The 13,611-nt window shown below is 48.5% G+C and overlaps 1 protein-coding gene across 3 annotated transcripts in view; it reads right to left on the reverse strand.

Moving 5' to 3' along the window:
- Positions 1 to 13,611, reverse strand: part of ANK1 (ankyrin 1) — a 190,446-nt gene that overhangs the window by 59,873 nt on the left and 116,962 nt on the right. For all 3 annotated transcript variants that reach the window (XM_081129094.1, XM_081129096.1, XM_081129095.1), the window contains exons 3-10: positions 12,566 to 12,664; positions 8,342 to 8,440; positions 7,662 to 7,760; positions 6,443 to 6,628; positions 4,651 to 4,749; positions 4,096 to 4,194; positions 3,695 to 3,793; positions 605 to 802 (exon numbers count right to left, since the gene is read on the reverse strand). In XM_081129094.1, coding sequence (XP_080985220.1) covers positions 605 to 802; positions 3,695 to 3,793; positions 4,096 to 4,194; positions 4,651 to 4,749; positions 6,443 to 6,628; positions 7,662 to 7,760; positions 8,342 to 8,440; positions 12,566 to 12,664 — 978 coding nt within the window. The remainder of the gene's footprint in view (positions 1 to 604; positions 803 to 3,694; positions 3,794 to 4,095; positions 4,195 to 4,650; positions 4,750 to 6,442; positions 6,629 to 7,661; positions 7,761 to 8,341; positions 8,441 to 12,565; positions 12,665 to 13,611) is intronic.

The raw sequence follows: 13,611 nt of genomic DNA on the forward strand, positions 1-13,611 counted from the left end.
TCAAAATGTCAACAGTGCTGAGGTTGAAACACTCCTAGAACACTGCCTGGCATGTGGTGAGAGCTTCCTGAATGGAGGAATGAGCCATCCTGCAGTCTCTGGAGGCTATCCTGCCTTCTAAATTATCTTCCCCTAGGAATGGGCAGAGGGGAGAGGCTCTATACAGAGCGTCGGCTCCACCAGGTCCCTGAACCACCCAGGAGAGGATTAGCTTTAGGCCTAAACTCACCTCTGCATGAGCAGCACGAACACTGTAAGCCCCTCTGCAGAGGAAGGATGCTTAGCTCAGGCCATTTCACTCACCCACAAAGCAGATTAAAAAAAGCCAGGCAGTCTCTAGGAAATCACTGTCCTTCGGCTCTGGGCCTAGCTCACCAAACACTCCCCTGATCTCAGCCTGTTACCGAGGGCAGCAGTCATTAGGGGGTCACTGTCCTGCCTGCGCACTGCCATGCCACAAGCCTTCACACACACTGACACCTCCCAGGTCCTAAATCTCCAGGTGCCAGCCGGTGCCCCTCCCACGAGGCTCAGCGTGCAGTTCTAGTCTTGCCTCCCTCGGCCCTTGCCCCTCTGGCACCTTCTCCAATAGCCTCCCACTCACCAGGGCTCTGGAGTTTGGTTTGGCCCCTTTATCCAAGAGGACCTTGGCCACTCTGTGATGGCCACAGTGGGCTGCTACGTGGAGTGGGGTCAGGTGATCCAGGGTGATGTCGTCTATCTCTGCGTTGTATTGCAATAGAAGTCGGACACAGTCAAGGTGGTCTCCCTGAGCCGCCATGTGAATTGGGGACAAGCCATTCTGGGTGGAAAGGAAGAAAAACAGGTAATCACAAAGGCTCTTGGGGACAGAACAGGGCAATTCAGGTCACTGACTCCAACCTCACTACCTGCTTCTTTCCCTGCATGATGTTTTGTGTGGCTCCCGAGTTCATGCTGGTCTCTGACCACACTCTTCCTCTCCACCTAGCCCAAAGCTCCACGCCAGCTCCAGCCAGGGCCACCTCTTCCCTGACCACCCTGGACACCGCGGGCTTCTCTTATCTGCACCACTCACTTGGACTTTATTCACATATTTGCTGAATTGTATTCATAATTAACTTTTCAGGGGTATCTTCTCTCCTTACTCATAGCTTCTTAAGATCAGTGACCATGCCTAATATCCCTTATATGCCCACAGTGCCCTGCGCATGCATGTGACACACACAATGTGGTCCTTAATGTGGTTTTGAATAAAGGAATGATGATAAAATGGAACTTGGATCTAACTCCCTCTGTTCTTTGCTCCTAACAAACATACATCACTTGACATTTTTGTTAAGGATTCTCACTGTTTCTTAGATAGCAATTTATTTAAAAAAATTAAAGACAGATGAGACTCATTCATTCATTCAGACATTAATTCAAAAAAGGTTTATTAAATGATTAATGTACACAAGGTATGGGTAAAGCCCTGGGGAAACAGACGAAAACAGATATAATCCCTGAACTAAAGAAGCTGGTACACGAGCAGGTGAAAGACATAGTTGCTACTCAGTATGTTGACATCAAGGAAAGCATGAGCAAAACACAGAGGTACACAGGAGGGTGGATTCAGAATGAGGAAAGAAACACAGGGAGAGGAGGCATCCAGGAGGAGGTGCTCCTTGAGCTAGGACTGCGCCAGGAACATAAAAGGGGAAGAATCTCCCAGCAAAGGGAACAGGGTATGCAGCACCAGAGACAGCCACACTAGGGGAACTTGGGGACCTGTATGCAGTTAAACATGCAGGAGGTCCAAGAGTGATGGGGGCATGGAGCTGGGCTGGAGTGGCAGGCAGGGGCTCTGGTTTTTAGAAAGTGACGATTGAAAAAGGATTTTCAGCAAGGGAAAACACAATCAGGCTGCCCGACAGCTGATATTAGTGTTATGGGTTGAACTGTGATCCCTCAAAATGCATATATTGAAGTCCTAACCTCCAGGACCTTGGAATGTGACTTTAGTTGGAAATAGAGTCATTGCAGATGTAGTTAGTTAAGATGAGGTCATTAGTGTGAGGCCTATTCCAATATGACTGTTATCCTTTTAAAAGGAGAAATTTGGACAGAGATGCACACAGAGGGAGAACGCCACGTGAAGATGAGGAAGAGATCTGGGTAATGCTTTTACAAGCCAGGGATTCCCAGCAAACCACAGACACTGGCAGTGGGTGGGGAGTGGGGGGCAGGAACAGATTCTCCCCACAACCTCAGAAGAAATCAACCCTAATGACACTGAGCTCACATTTCCAGCCTTCAGACTGTAAGATAATAACCTGTTGTTTAAACCCTTGCCCCCCACCCCCACTGTGTGGCACTTTGTTACAGGAGCCTTAGTAACCAACACAGTTCATTCCACTCACTGCATTTTAAACAGGTCATACCATATTTCCCAACTGGAAAGAGGAAGTTCTCAGTAAAGAATTTTCATAACCATCCTTTTTAGCCCCATTCTAATAATCTGGATAATATAAAACCGTTACTAACTCAGGACATTTTTTATAAATTTAAATACAAGGCCTCTGTGGAAACATGTTGAGAATTTCTTGACTTAATAATATAAGTGGTAGAAGCACTTATACCTTCACTTATCTGAGGATTTTTGCTTTTACAGGTACTTTCAAAGATATTATCTCATGTAATCATCCCAACAACCCTGGGAGAGAGGAGTGGAGCTCTCCAGACGAGGGCACAGAGGCAGAGAAAGTAAGAGACATTCCCAAAGGCACACAGGAAATCAGCCGTGGACAGAGGATTAAATGAGATATGAACTTGTTTAGTAGAGAATGCCTTCACCACACACACACACACACATGGCTGCTTGGTGCTATGAATCATGACCCAAATTACAGAGAGCTCTGTAGAATACTCACACGGTAATTTGTCAGGGAATAAGTTGGCTTTCAAGGTTATGAATTACGCTACAATTTTATGACAAAGAACTTCTTACAGAAAACCTCCAGAGTGGCCATGAATGGGCCTGGTTTCTGCCTTGCTAGTCTAAATTCACATCCTTTAAATTCACCCCAAAGAATGGGGAAAAGGACCTGCAGGAGGTGTAGGCAGCACTGGATGGTCTGACAGCTTTAGTCCCAGGAAGACTCAATACCTGATATGAGAACTGAAGGATGGGCTTTGGCTCGGGTCCCTAATGGACATTGAAAATAACTGCTTTGTTTTCTTTTTAACTTTACTCCAGTCTGGCCCAGGCTCTGAAGACTTATCCAAGTGCTTAGCTCCTCTCTTCTCTGGAGTCAGGATGAGATAGACATGGGTTGGTTGATCTAAACCTATGAGCAATAACAGGCCCACATGTCAAATCTGACCTGCTGTCTATGTTTGTAAATAAAGTTTTATTGGAACACGGCCACTAGTTTGCATATTATCCATGGTCACTTTACTGCTACAATGGGGGAGCTGAATCATTGAGACAGAGATCACGGCCTGCAAAGCCTAAAAATACTTACTCTCTGGCCCTTAGAGAAAATCTTGCTAGCCCTGATCTAGATAATAATTAGGGCTATACAGAGTGCCTCCTGTGTGACAGGCAATTCACACACACTGACTCAGATAGTAGTATTAGAATTCCTGTTTCTCAGAAATAGGATTTGCTACCAGGTTGTCCTGGCCTGCAGCCCTGCCTAAAAGATGCTCTTCACGGAAAGGAAGCACGCACCTTGGTTTTGGCTTGGATGGGTGCCCCGTGGTCCAGCAGGATCTCTGAGATTCGCACATGCCCATTCCGAGCTGCACAGTGGAGAGGTGTCAATTCATCCTTTAAAAAACAGAGTCACAAAGAGAAAGCCCCAAAGGCGCCTATCAGAGGCTGTTAGAGAAAAGGCTGCCCCCAGTGTCCTTCCAGCTGCAAAAGCACAATGCTTCCTGAAGGATTAGTTTGACTCCATCACTGTCTTGTTATTGTCTCCTGCAGCCCCTTCCCCCGGCTCCCGCTGTGGGCTGCTCCAGGAAGCTGCAGGCCCATCACAGGCAGGTTGCCAGGAGCCCACCACTCCGGGTTAGACTCTGGAAGGCAGATCTCCCTCCCCTGGCTCTGCCACGGAGCTCCCTGGCACCCACCTTGGTCCTTGTTTCTATCTGGGCCCCTCGGTCCAGCAGGAGCCGCACCATGATCACGTTCCCCCTGCGGGAGGCGATGTGCAGCGGAGTGATGCCGTTCTGGAGGGGAGGAACGAGACCAGTCAGGCTGGGGATCCTCCTCTGGAAAGCAGCTGCTCTGCACCCACTCCCCTCTGCGCCCTGCCCGCGCCCTGCAACCACAGCAGTACTAACAGCCTTTACGCCTACTGCTTAGGGCATTTCTCGCCTAAGACAGATTTCAAAACCTGTAGCACTGTGGTTAATCATAGCCATGCTGGGCCAAGCCCAGGTCTCCCAGTCAGCACACTGGGCTGGAAGTAAGCCAGCCCCGGCCCCCCGTTTCCCCCCTCTAAAAGGGGCAGATGGAGGCCGGGAGCATGTGATTAGAACCCACCAACGAGGAGCTGTCATAGACCCCAGGGCTGCCTCACCCACAGGCACTTCTGCAGTACAGGGAATTCATGCTGCCTTAGGAGAGGCGGGAGCACCTAGAGTCTAGACACCCCAAGCCCCTGGCCCGCCAGGGAGCCTCACCTGTGGTGTGAAGTTGACACTGGCTCCCCTGTTGAGGAGTAACTGGGCCACATTGAGGTTCTCATAGTGAGCTGCGATGTGGAGGGGGGTAAATCCTGTCTGGGGCACAAGAGAAGGGGAACAACTTATCACATGCCATGTACTCTCATTTCTATCTCAGAACCAGCTCCAGGTTTCTGAAAATGTTGGCAGAGCCAGAAGACCCTATACATAAAGCAGATTTAGATGGATCAGAACATTTGCTGAAGGGGTCGAGAGAGTCTATGACAAGTTATATTCAAAAACAATGTAAAAACATTTATTTGCAAAGCTATATGCACCCCTATATCCATTGCAGCATCATTCACGGTGGCCAAGACATGGAAGCAACTGAAGTGTCCTGCAAGAGAGGACTGATAAAGAAGGGGTGGTGCATGTACACAGTGGAACACCACGCAGCCATGAGGAAGGATGAAACACTGCCATTAATTTGAGAATATCATGCTAAGTGCAATAAGTCAGACAGAAAAAGCTAATAACAGTATGATCTCACTCATATGTGGATACAAAACTCAAAGTAACAAATGAACAAACAAGAAAAACAAACAAAAACTCATAGACACAGACAACAGTAATGGTTGGGACCAGAGGGAAGGGGGTAGGGGCAGTAAAGGTAAAGGGGTCAAATGTATGGTGATCGAAGATGATTTGACTTCAGGTGGTGGGCACACAATGCAATATGCAGAGCATGCATCACAGAAAGGTACACTTGAAACCTATATCATCTTATTAACCAATGACACCCCAATAAATTCAATTTAAAAAAAATAACAAAAAAGAAAACTTACCACCATACAAAATCCTGCCAAAAAAAAAAAAGCTAGGTACAGCCTCTGAGTGACCCACATTCTTTGTTTTATGGTTCACATGGACAAACCATGGACTAGATTGCCTCCAACTCTGTGGGGCCATTCATCTGAGTGCTTACTCATGAAGAAATTTTAATTAATGAGTGAAAATTGGTATGGGGTCCATGATCTTAATTCTAGGGATTGTTTCAGCCCCTAAAAGGGTGTGATGACTCAGCTGGCTGGTCAAAGGCAGATGTCTGACTCCTTGGTGGGTCCACCGTCATCTTTCTATTCCATAACCTCAGACCATACCTAACCTGGTCAGCACTTTTCCAGACCAAACCCAGTGACCATGGGGTGGGGGGACTCTGAGAATAATCCAATGCAGGTCCATTCCCACCACAAGAGAAGAAATGAACAGCCTAAACTCACAGAGAGTGGGTCAGCAGTGACTCAAAATGTCAGACAGCATGTCCAGATGGCTAGCTGTGCAGGCCCCCTGGAATGACCCTCCAAGGTGATCTCATTTCCACATGCGGGGGGGGGGGGGGGGGGGGGGGGGGGGGTCACCTCCCTCCCACCACTAGGGGGCAGCCAGGAAAAGAGTGGGATTATATTCTAGACCACCGCCTGCTGGGATTCCAAAATTTCACTCTGGCCAGAGACCCAGCCTGCCCAACTGGACACTTTTCTGGATGGCTGGGAGCAACAAGAACCTCCCCTATTCCATGCCAAGCACATATTTCTTGGCATCCACCAGGGTTTTAAAGTGCGGCTCTTATATGTCCTGGTGGGGACCAGAAGTCACTGTGAGGCTGGTGTTCCATGTGCACAGGTGGCACCATTGCTGGTCTGGGTTAGTTTCGGGGGCAATTATTGGGAACTGATGGTGCTCTGTAACCAGTAGGTCTCCACGGTCCAGGCTAGAGGATTCTCCTGGTCCTCCGTCCAGCTGCCCTCACCTTGGAAAGCACATCTGGGTTGGGGTCGTTCTGCAGAAGCACCGCAGCTGTCCGGGTGTCGTCGTTGCGGGCAGCGATGTGCAGGGCAGGGAGGCGCACCTTCCCCTTCGTCCCGTAGTTGATGAGGTGGGCCACCACGTTCTCATGGCCCTGCTGCAGAGCCACGGCGAGGGGAGTGAAGCCATCCTGGCCAGGGGGGAGGAGGAAACACCGATTTGCTCTGACTGTAACTGACCACTGGCTGTCCTCGAGCAGGACACACATTCACGCCTCAGGGCTCTTGCTCATGACGGGCCCCCAGCCCCCAGGTCTCTGCTCTTCAAACCCCTTCCATCCTTCAAGCTCCACATAAATGCCACCTCCTCCCTGAAGCCTCTCTTGGCCCCACTCTCCTTCTCTGCAACCTTACAGAACCTACAGTTATTTTTCTTGAGCATTTATTTAATTTTCCTTTTTAATTTGTTTCCAGTCTGAGGGCTATGAGAAGTGTTTTACTACCCTTTGTTTCTTCCTACCCTCCTCTCACCTCATCTACTGGTGCCAGGACAGTGCCTTAAACATGGCAAATGAGTATTCATTTACTCGTTTCACAAATATTACTGAACACTCACCAAAAGCTAGAAACCATGTCAGGCACTGAGAATTTGATTGTGAGCTACTGTTAGTCATTCCCTCAGTTGTATACTGCGACCCCATGTGCTGGCAAAGCACAATGATAACAGTTATGTAATTGTTGAGTCTTAGAATGTTAAAGTTCAAGAGAAGCCTTAATTCAATTTCAACTTCATTATTTCAACAATGACAAAACTCAGGATCAGAGTTAAGTGACTTGTCCAGGGTGCACAGTGGGTTCACGGCAAGAGCATTTCTCATTAAGGCCCAAAGCATACTTGTCAATCATACACCCCCGCCCCACCCCACCCCTGTCCAGCCTTCAGTGTCGGTTATAGTGGGAGTGACATGCTAGACTCTGATGTCATTTCTCTGCTATGTGTCTGGGCATTCCTCACGACCCATGACTCTGTCTCTTACTCCCCTGCAGAGTCAACAGCAGCCAGTGCAGTGATCTGAAGGTCAAGAGCTCTCAGTGACACTTCACATGGATCATGGCACAGGATGCACCTCCGGCCACACCCCAAGAACACATGCCCCCACAGCCAGGAGCCATGTCCTACCCCTGGAGACTTCCGGCTGTGAGGCCACTTCCCAAGGTACTTACTTCTGTGGCTACATTCTGATTAGCTCCATTTTCCAGTAAAAACTTAACCACTTCCAAGTGGTTCTCTTGTGCTGCCATGTACAGGGGTGTGAAGCCTTTCTGTAAACCAAGAGAAAAAGTCACCCACAATAGCAAGAGATGCTAAAACCGGTGCAAAGTCCTCTAACCTCGAGGGCAGCTCTCTCATCCTGTTTTCACCCAGCCTACGGGGCAATATCCCCACCTGTATCTCCAGGTATAAAAACTCATTGCCCTTTGAAATGGCAGTGAGATTATTACAAAAGGCCACCAGGTGGGGGCGACACTCCATGGAAATCTGTTTCTGCCCCCTGGTCACCATCAATCAGCCTTTCCCTCACATGCCCCCTCTATTTCCACCCTCCCACATCCCAGCCCCCATACACAGCTTCTTTCTCCAAATGGGCCATAACTAAGTATATTACTTGGCTGGTTTACTGAACAGGGGCAAGGTCCACCATGACCAACCACATCATGCTCAGGATGTGTAGAAGTGTGAAAGATAATAAAGACGCCTTCTTCATCGCTTGGAGACACAGCGCTAATAAATCTAGACTCAGCTACACAGTGTGTACAGCCCAGTAGCCAAGGTGCCCAGCGTGTAACAGACACACAGGTGACGCGAAGGAGCGCCCTCTAGAGCAGGGACGGGGGAGACGCACCTGGGACTGCGCGTTGACGTTGGCGCCATAGTTGACCAGCTCCCGGACCACCTCGTCCTGACCAGCGAGGGCGGCGATGTGCAGGGCCGTGTTCCCTTTCTGAAACACATGGGGAAGAAGGAGAAGTGTCCCACCACGTCCGCCTACGTGGCCGTCAGAGGTACAGGAACAAGGATGCTGTTTGAGGGTGCTCGGTGGCTTTCTTTACAGCTAAAGGCCACAGACCACACACATGACCCACCATACGTCTTGAAACAGTGCTGAAAGCACAGGAGGGAAATCCTTCCTGTTCTCCATGAGAAACTAATGTCAAAGAATAAAAAAGCCAACTAACTTCTCAACACTAATCTGCTGCTGGCGGACGCAGCATCTTGTCACCTGCTAACCCAGTCAGCCTTCCTCAGAACCCACACTGAAGGTGTGCCAGGCAAGCCGGCCTTCTGTGGACTTCCAGCACCTCCCAGCCTGTAACTGCAGGACAGTGCGGCGCCCCAAGGCCTGGAGCTCTGTGAAAAGGAGGCCAGAAGATGCCATGGGCTCAGCACTCTGGGTGATATGATGGTGGCACCCACCAAGCGAAAGCTGGACCAAAGTGGACATAGGGATTGAGAGGAAGAGAGTGAGTGAAGTATAAAATAGCAAAAAAAGGGTAGACATATGTAAAGGAGTTGGGGGATAATAGAGTAAACTGTATCATACGTGCAAGGAAAAGAAGAAAAACACAAAAGTAAATAGGGAAAAAGAAATAGAATAAAATCTGGCAAAGGAAAATACCAAGAAAGAATATTTGAAATACTAATAAGTAAATGTTATGAGCAAGGGTTTACCAAGTAAGAGAGAAAAAGCAGAAAGAATAGAATAAAATGAGGTGCACAATTGTTTTAAACTAAACTTTTTAAAAGCTAAGAACTGATAACAGAGACTAAGAAGCCAGTTGGGTTCTGAGAAGGTGACTGGAACATCCAGGTTTTCTCGCCTGGATTCATCCAGGTTTTTAACAGTAAGTCGGCATTTGGGTCTAGAAGACACCTTCGGTTTCAGGATGCCAGCCTCCCAGTCTGGCTCCTCTCTGCCTTCTGGATGTCCTGGGGTTGGAGCGTCAGCACTTTCTCCAAGGATGACTCACCTATGTGACCCCACTGGCACCCACTCAGTGACAGGGCCCACTTGACAACTTCTGTCAAATAGAGCAGGTAGGAGGAAACGGGGCCACAGCTGGACCATCTGTCCCTCTGCTACTTAAGAAGCAGAGATCTCAAACGACCTCATTTTTTCTAGTTCAGGTGGTATATAGTTTTTAACTGTGTAACACTTGCTAGTCCGTCTCAGGAAACTCAAGCCCTGACAAGCAGGGACTTCAAACTCACTGCGTGTGCTTTGTCTGGCTGCCTCCCGGGAGAAAAGGGTCCTCGTCCAGGGAGAACTGAGCAGCACAGGGCCCAAGCTCCGTAGCTATCCAGTCACCGCTGCCCCAAGCACCCACAGGTGGGTGAGGTGGCCCCACCGAAGGTGCCCTCAGGGTCCGAAGGAGCTCAGGTCTTTGCCTCTAAAACGTGGCCTGTACCAGGCAGGCGGGTTCTGCATGTTGCCTCCTGAACTTGTCTTTTTGATGTCTCAGTAAGTCTTGTTTGATAAACAAGCGGGTTCTTCCTCAAATACCCATCAGAGAAGAAGTGCCAGAAATGAATGTATAGATGCTAATTAATCACTTTTCATAGAAGTCCAAAGAGCCTACATTTAGAGGCCTTGGCACTTGGGTCCAACTAGCTCACTGTACAAAATGGAACAGGGCTGTTGGCGCCAGAACCTCCTCTAGAAATCGGGACTCAGAACTCCACGTCTCTCCATTTACAAGAAGGAGGCGCGCCGCGTCCATTCACTCGTCTGTCACACGCTGTCAGGCACGGAGGTACCGAGATGTTGAGACTCAGGCTCCTTGCCCTCAAGAAGCTATGCTGTTTCTTTCACCTGCCCCTTCCTGCCGGAGATCACTCTCCACCGGAGATCTCCCTGTCTAAACCCTGCGAGGGGAACCTGGTTAGATGTGGAACCCAGCCTGTGGACCTTGGCCCATGCCGTCTTCGGGATCTGGGCTGAGGGCAGCACTGGTGATGAACAAAAGCCAAGGGAAGACCCTGGGAAGCAGATCCCTCCCCCCATCTATACACACATGGTAAGGCTCAAGGTGCCCCCACCCCCGCCCTGGGTCAGGAGTCACAGGGAGAGGGGTCCTTGTCTTCTCTGCCCCTCCCTCGCATGAAGGAACACACCCTTGAAGAAGCAGAAAAAAGTCTTAGCTGTATCTGATGGGCCCAGACCCAATGTTTCCATTTCCAGGGGGTCCTAGAGCAGGTGAAAGGGTGGATGGCCGCAGGAGGTGCTGAATGGATGTGAGCGGAGGGATTAAAGCTCCCCCCACCCCCAGCCTTCACCACCACCTTGGAGGCTGAGCTCCGGTATAGGCTGAGCTCCCGCCTCTAAGCCGTGGAGGTGGCAGGATGGGGAGAGAATGCATTTGTTTTGTGCTTTTAAAATTTCTAAGCACAGTTTAGAAAACCTTATCGGTTTTGGCTTTTTATTCATTTTTTAATCTTTCTCAGGCGTTTGAGACCCACTACAATGCCCCAATCTGGATGACTCTTTCTTAGCCCACAGTTTCAGTTTCACCTTTCCCCCCTTTCAGCATTCAGAAACCACGCTGATTTATAAATTTCTATAAATAACAAAGACATGCCAAGGGTTCGCTTGCAAAATAACAATCAAAGGGGGAAATTCGGAAAAACTAAAAGTGCTGAAGCATAATGTTTTCGCAGCTCTTGGGGGAAGGCCAGGGGAAGACAAGCTGCTCTGGCCCGCAGAGAGCCCGTCAGATGGCACGCCGCTTGCAGCCAGGTATGCGAGAGCAGCAGGAGAGAGCGTAATTGCATCCCTCCGCCCACAGGAGGGGCAGGGTGCAGTCAGTGTTTGTCCTGGCGTTAGAGAAAAATGCCCACATACATTCAGAAAGAGCAGCTCAGTCTATTTTACCCATGAGCTCTTTTCACCTTCGGAAAATGACATGAAAATTACAGAATTTTATCTCAAGATGATTCTACCTTCATAATATTTTGGTAGTTCACTTCATAACCATAAATTATATCTGTTCTCTGCACAGTGTTCTTCTCGTTCTCTGCTTGAGAGGCGGCAAAATGTTTGCTGCGTGGAACTGAAATTGAGGCTGATGTGAGACCATGTTTAATAAATAGCAGATGGAAAATAAGATGCTAGTGGGACAAGGCCAAGAGGAAAACCGCGGGAAGTGACAGTGGAAGGAAGGGAAGAGGGAACAGGACTTGAGTTAGTAAATTAGAGGTGATTTTTTTTTTTTTTTTGCTTAGTTTTGTGTTTCAGTGATGGCTGCATCCTGCTTAATGAACAAATATGATGCATGTATGTAAGAAATAAAACTGATTTTGCAACCTGTAGATGCATTAGTTTCATGACTTTGGTTTCTGGACTTAAGCCACTGCTGTTTGCAATCTAAGGCTATGGGGAGAAACAGACTGCTGTGTGAGGTGTGACTCAGCTCCTGCCTGATGCCTCCTGGTAAAAGAGAGGGCTGTTCAAGGTAATCAGTCAGGAGAGGAGGAAGGTCTGGGGCTGAACGAGGAAGACTTGCTGGAGAAGGATCTGGACTCTTCTACAGCCCTCAATAACAGAGTCACGATATCTACTGAGTCCTTCCTAGGTGCCAGGCATCTTCTATACTACCTCATCTCATTACATTTTCACACCAATCCCACAACTAAGCATTTTACAGATGAGGAAACGGAGGCTTTTCATGGACTAGGTTGCTCAAGGTCACAGAGTACAAAGTGTCTCAGGATTTGGACCCGAGACACCTGACTGTGAAGCTCATGGTGCTCTTAGTCCCTGGATTCGCATCACAGACCCTGAGGAAGCATGAAGCCACTGGAAAAGGGGGTTTATTTTCAGATCTACAGTCTAGTGATAAAGATAAAGTAAAGGCCTATTGAATCTTTGTAGAAACAGGGTCGTGTGTTTGCAGGTGACTTTGGGGACTCACAGAACTAGGAAATGACTAGAGAGACAAGAGACATTCAGAAGCATGCGAACATGAGCTCATGAAGGGCTGTTTTCCATGCCAGGGTTTGGGACAACACATGAAGGACCCCCATGCTTGAATTGTCAATGTAAAGCTTCCCCACTCCCTAGGAGACGTACCTTGGTTGTTGTTTCTAGAATGATCTCTTTGTGCAGAAGTTCAACCACCATCTTCACGTGGCCTTCCTTGGAGGCCAGGTGCAAGCCATTCAGCCCATTCTGTAAAGAGGACAGATAGGAAGGGTGTAGTTAGTGGGACTGCGCATCCTGCAGATCCAACTGGTTGGAACAGGGCCCCTTCCTTGCAAAGGGCCGGAAGGGGAGAGCTGGAGGGGCCCTGAATGGTGTCAGCTCAGGCACAGAGCAGAGCCAGCCCAGCCCTCCGAGCAGCTCTTCTGTAGGAGCGTCAGATGACAGGAGAGCAGGGAAAGAGGGGGTGATAATTAAGACCATCACTCCTTGGATATGAATTGAGTGTGGAAAGGTCTCACAAAGCCAATGGATGACCTTGAAATTCAGGTCTCACCCAGGTTTTAGGTCTCGCACAGGCTTTAATTGAAACAGTATAGCCTCGACCCCCTGGTTCATTCATTTTCACAGCAGCAACCAGACAAAGCAAAGAGGCAATACCAGTGCATCCTAAACATTTGTAGAGCTAGATGTATATTTAATAAAATAATACATTTTGAAAGAAGGTCATATGAAAGCAAAATACCACCAATCACCCAGCTATAAGATTTCCTCAACAGAAGAATTAGTGTGAAAATAGCTTCTTTGCCACCTTGTCACTTCATATGTGACCAAAGCTGACAGTTACATTTTAAGGAAAAGAAAAAAAAAAATACAGCAAACATTTTCCATTCCGATCACCAGTCCACAAAAGCAGAGCTCTCATTAACCAACTAAAGCTTCAACTCTCTCTGGCGAAGCTACTGCTGCGCCCTAGAGAAAGCAGCCTGGCTCAGGTCTTCCTTACCTCTTCCCTGCGTCCTGGTCTTCTGAGCCATGCACTTAAATGCTTTCAAACTTCCTGGCAAAAGCTGACTTCAAAGAGTGCCACTTAGAGCGACAAATTATTCTGACAACATGATGGAACTAATTTCAAGGAGCTAAATTTCATTTCCAACGGATGAGTAGATCTTGGCTCCACACAGAAAGTGATTTTG

The sequence above is a fragment of the Miniopterus schreibersii genome, assembly GCF_964146895.1.
Source record: "Miniopterus schreibersii genome assembly, chromosome: 2".
NCBI lineage: Eukaryota > Metazoa > Chordata > Mammalia > Chiroptera > Miniopteridae > Miniopterus > Miniopterus schreibersii.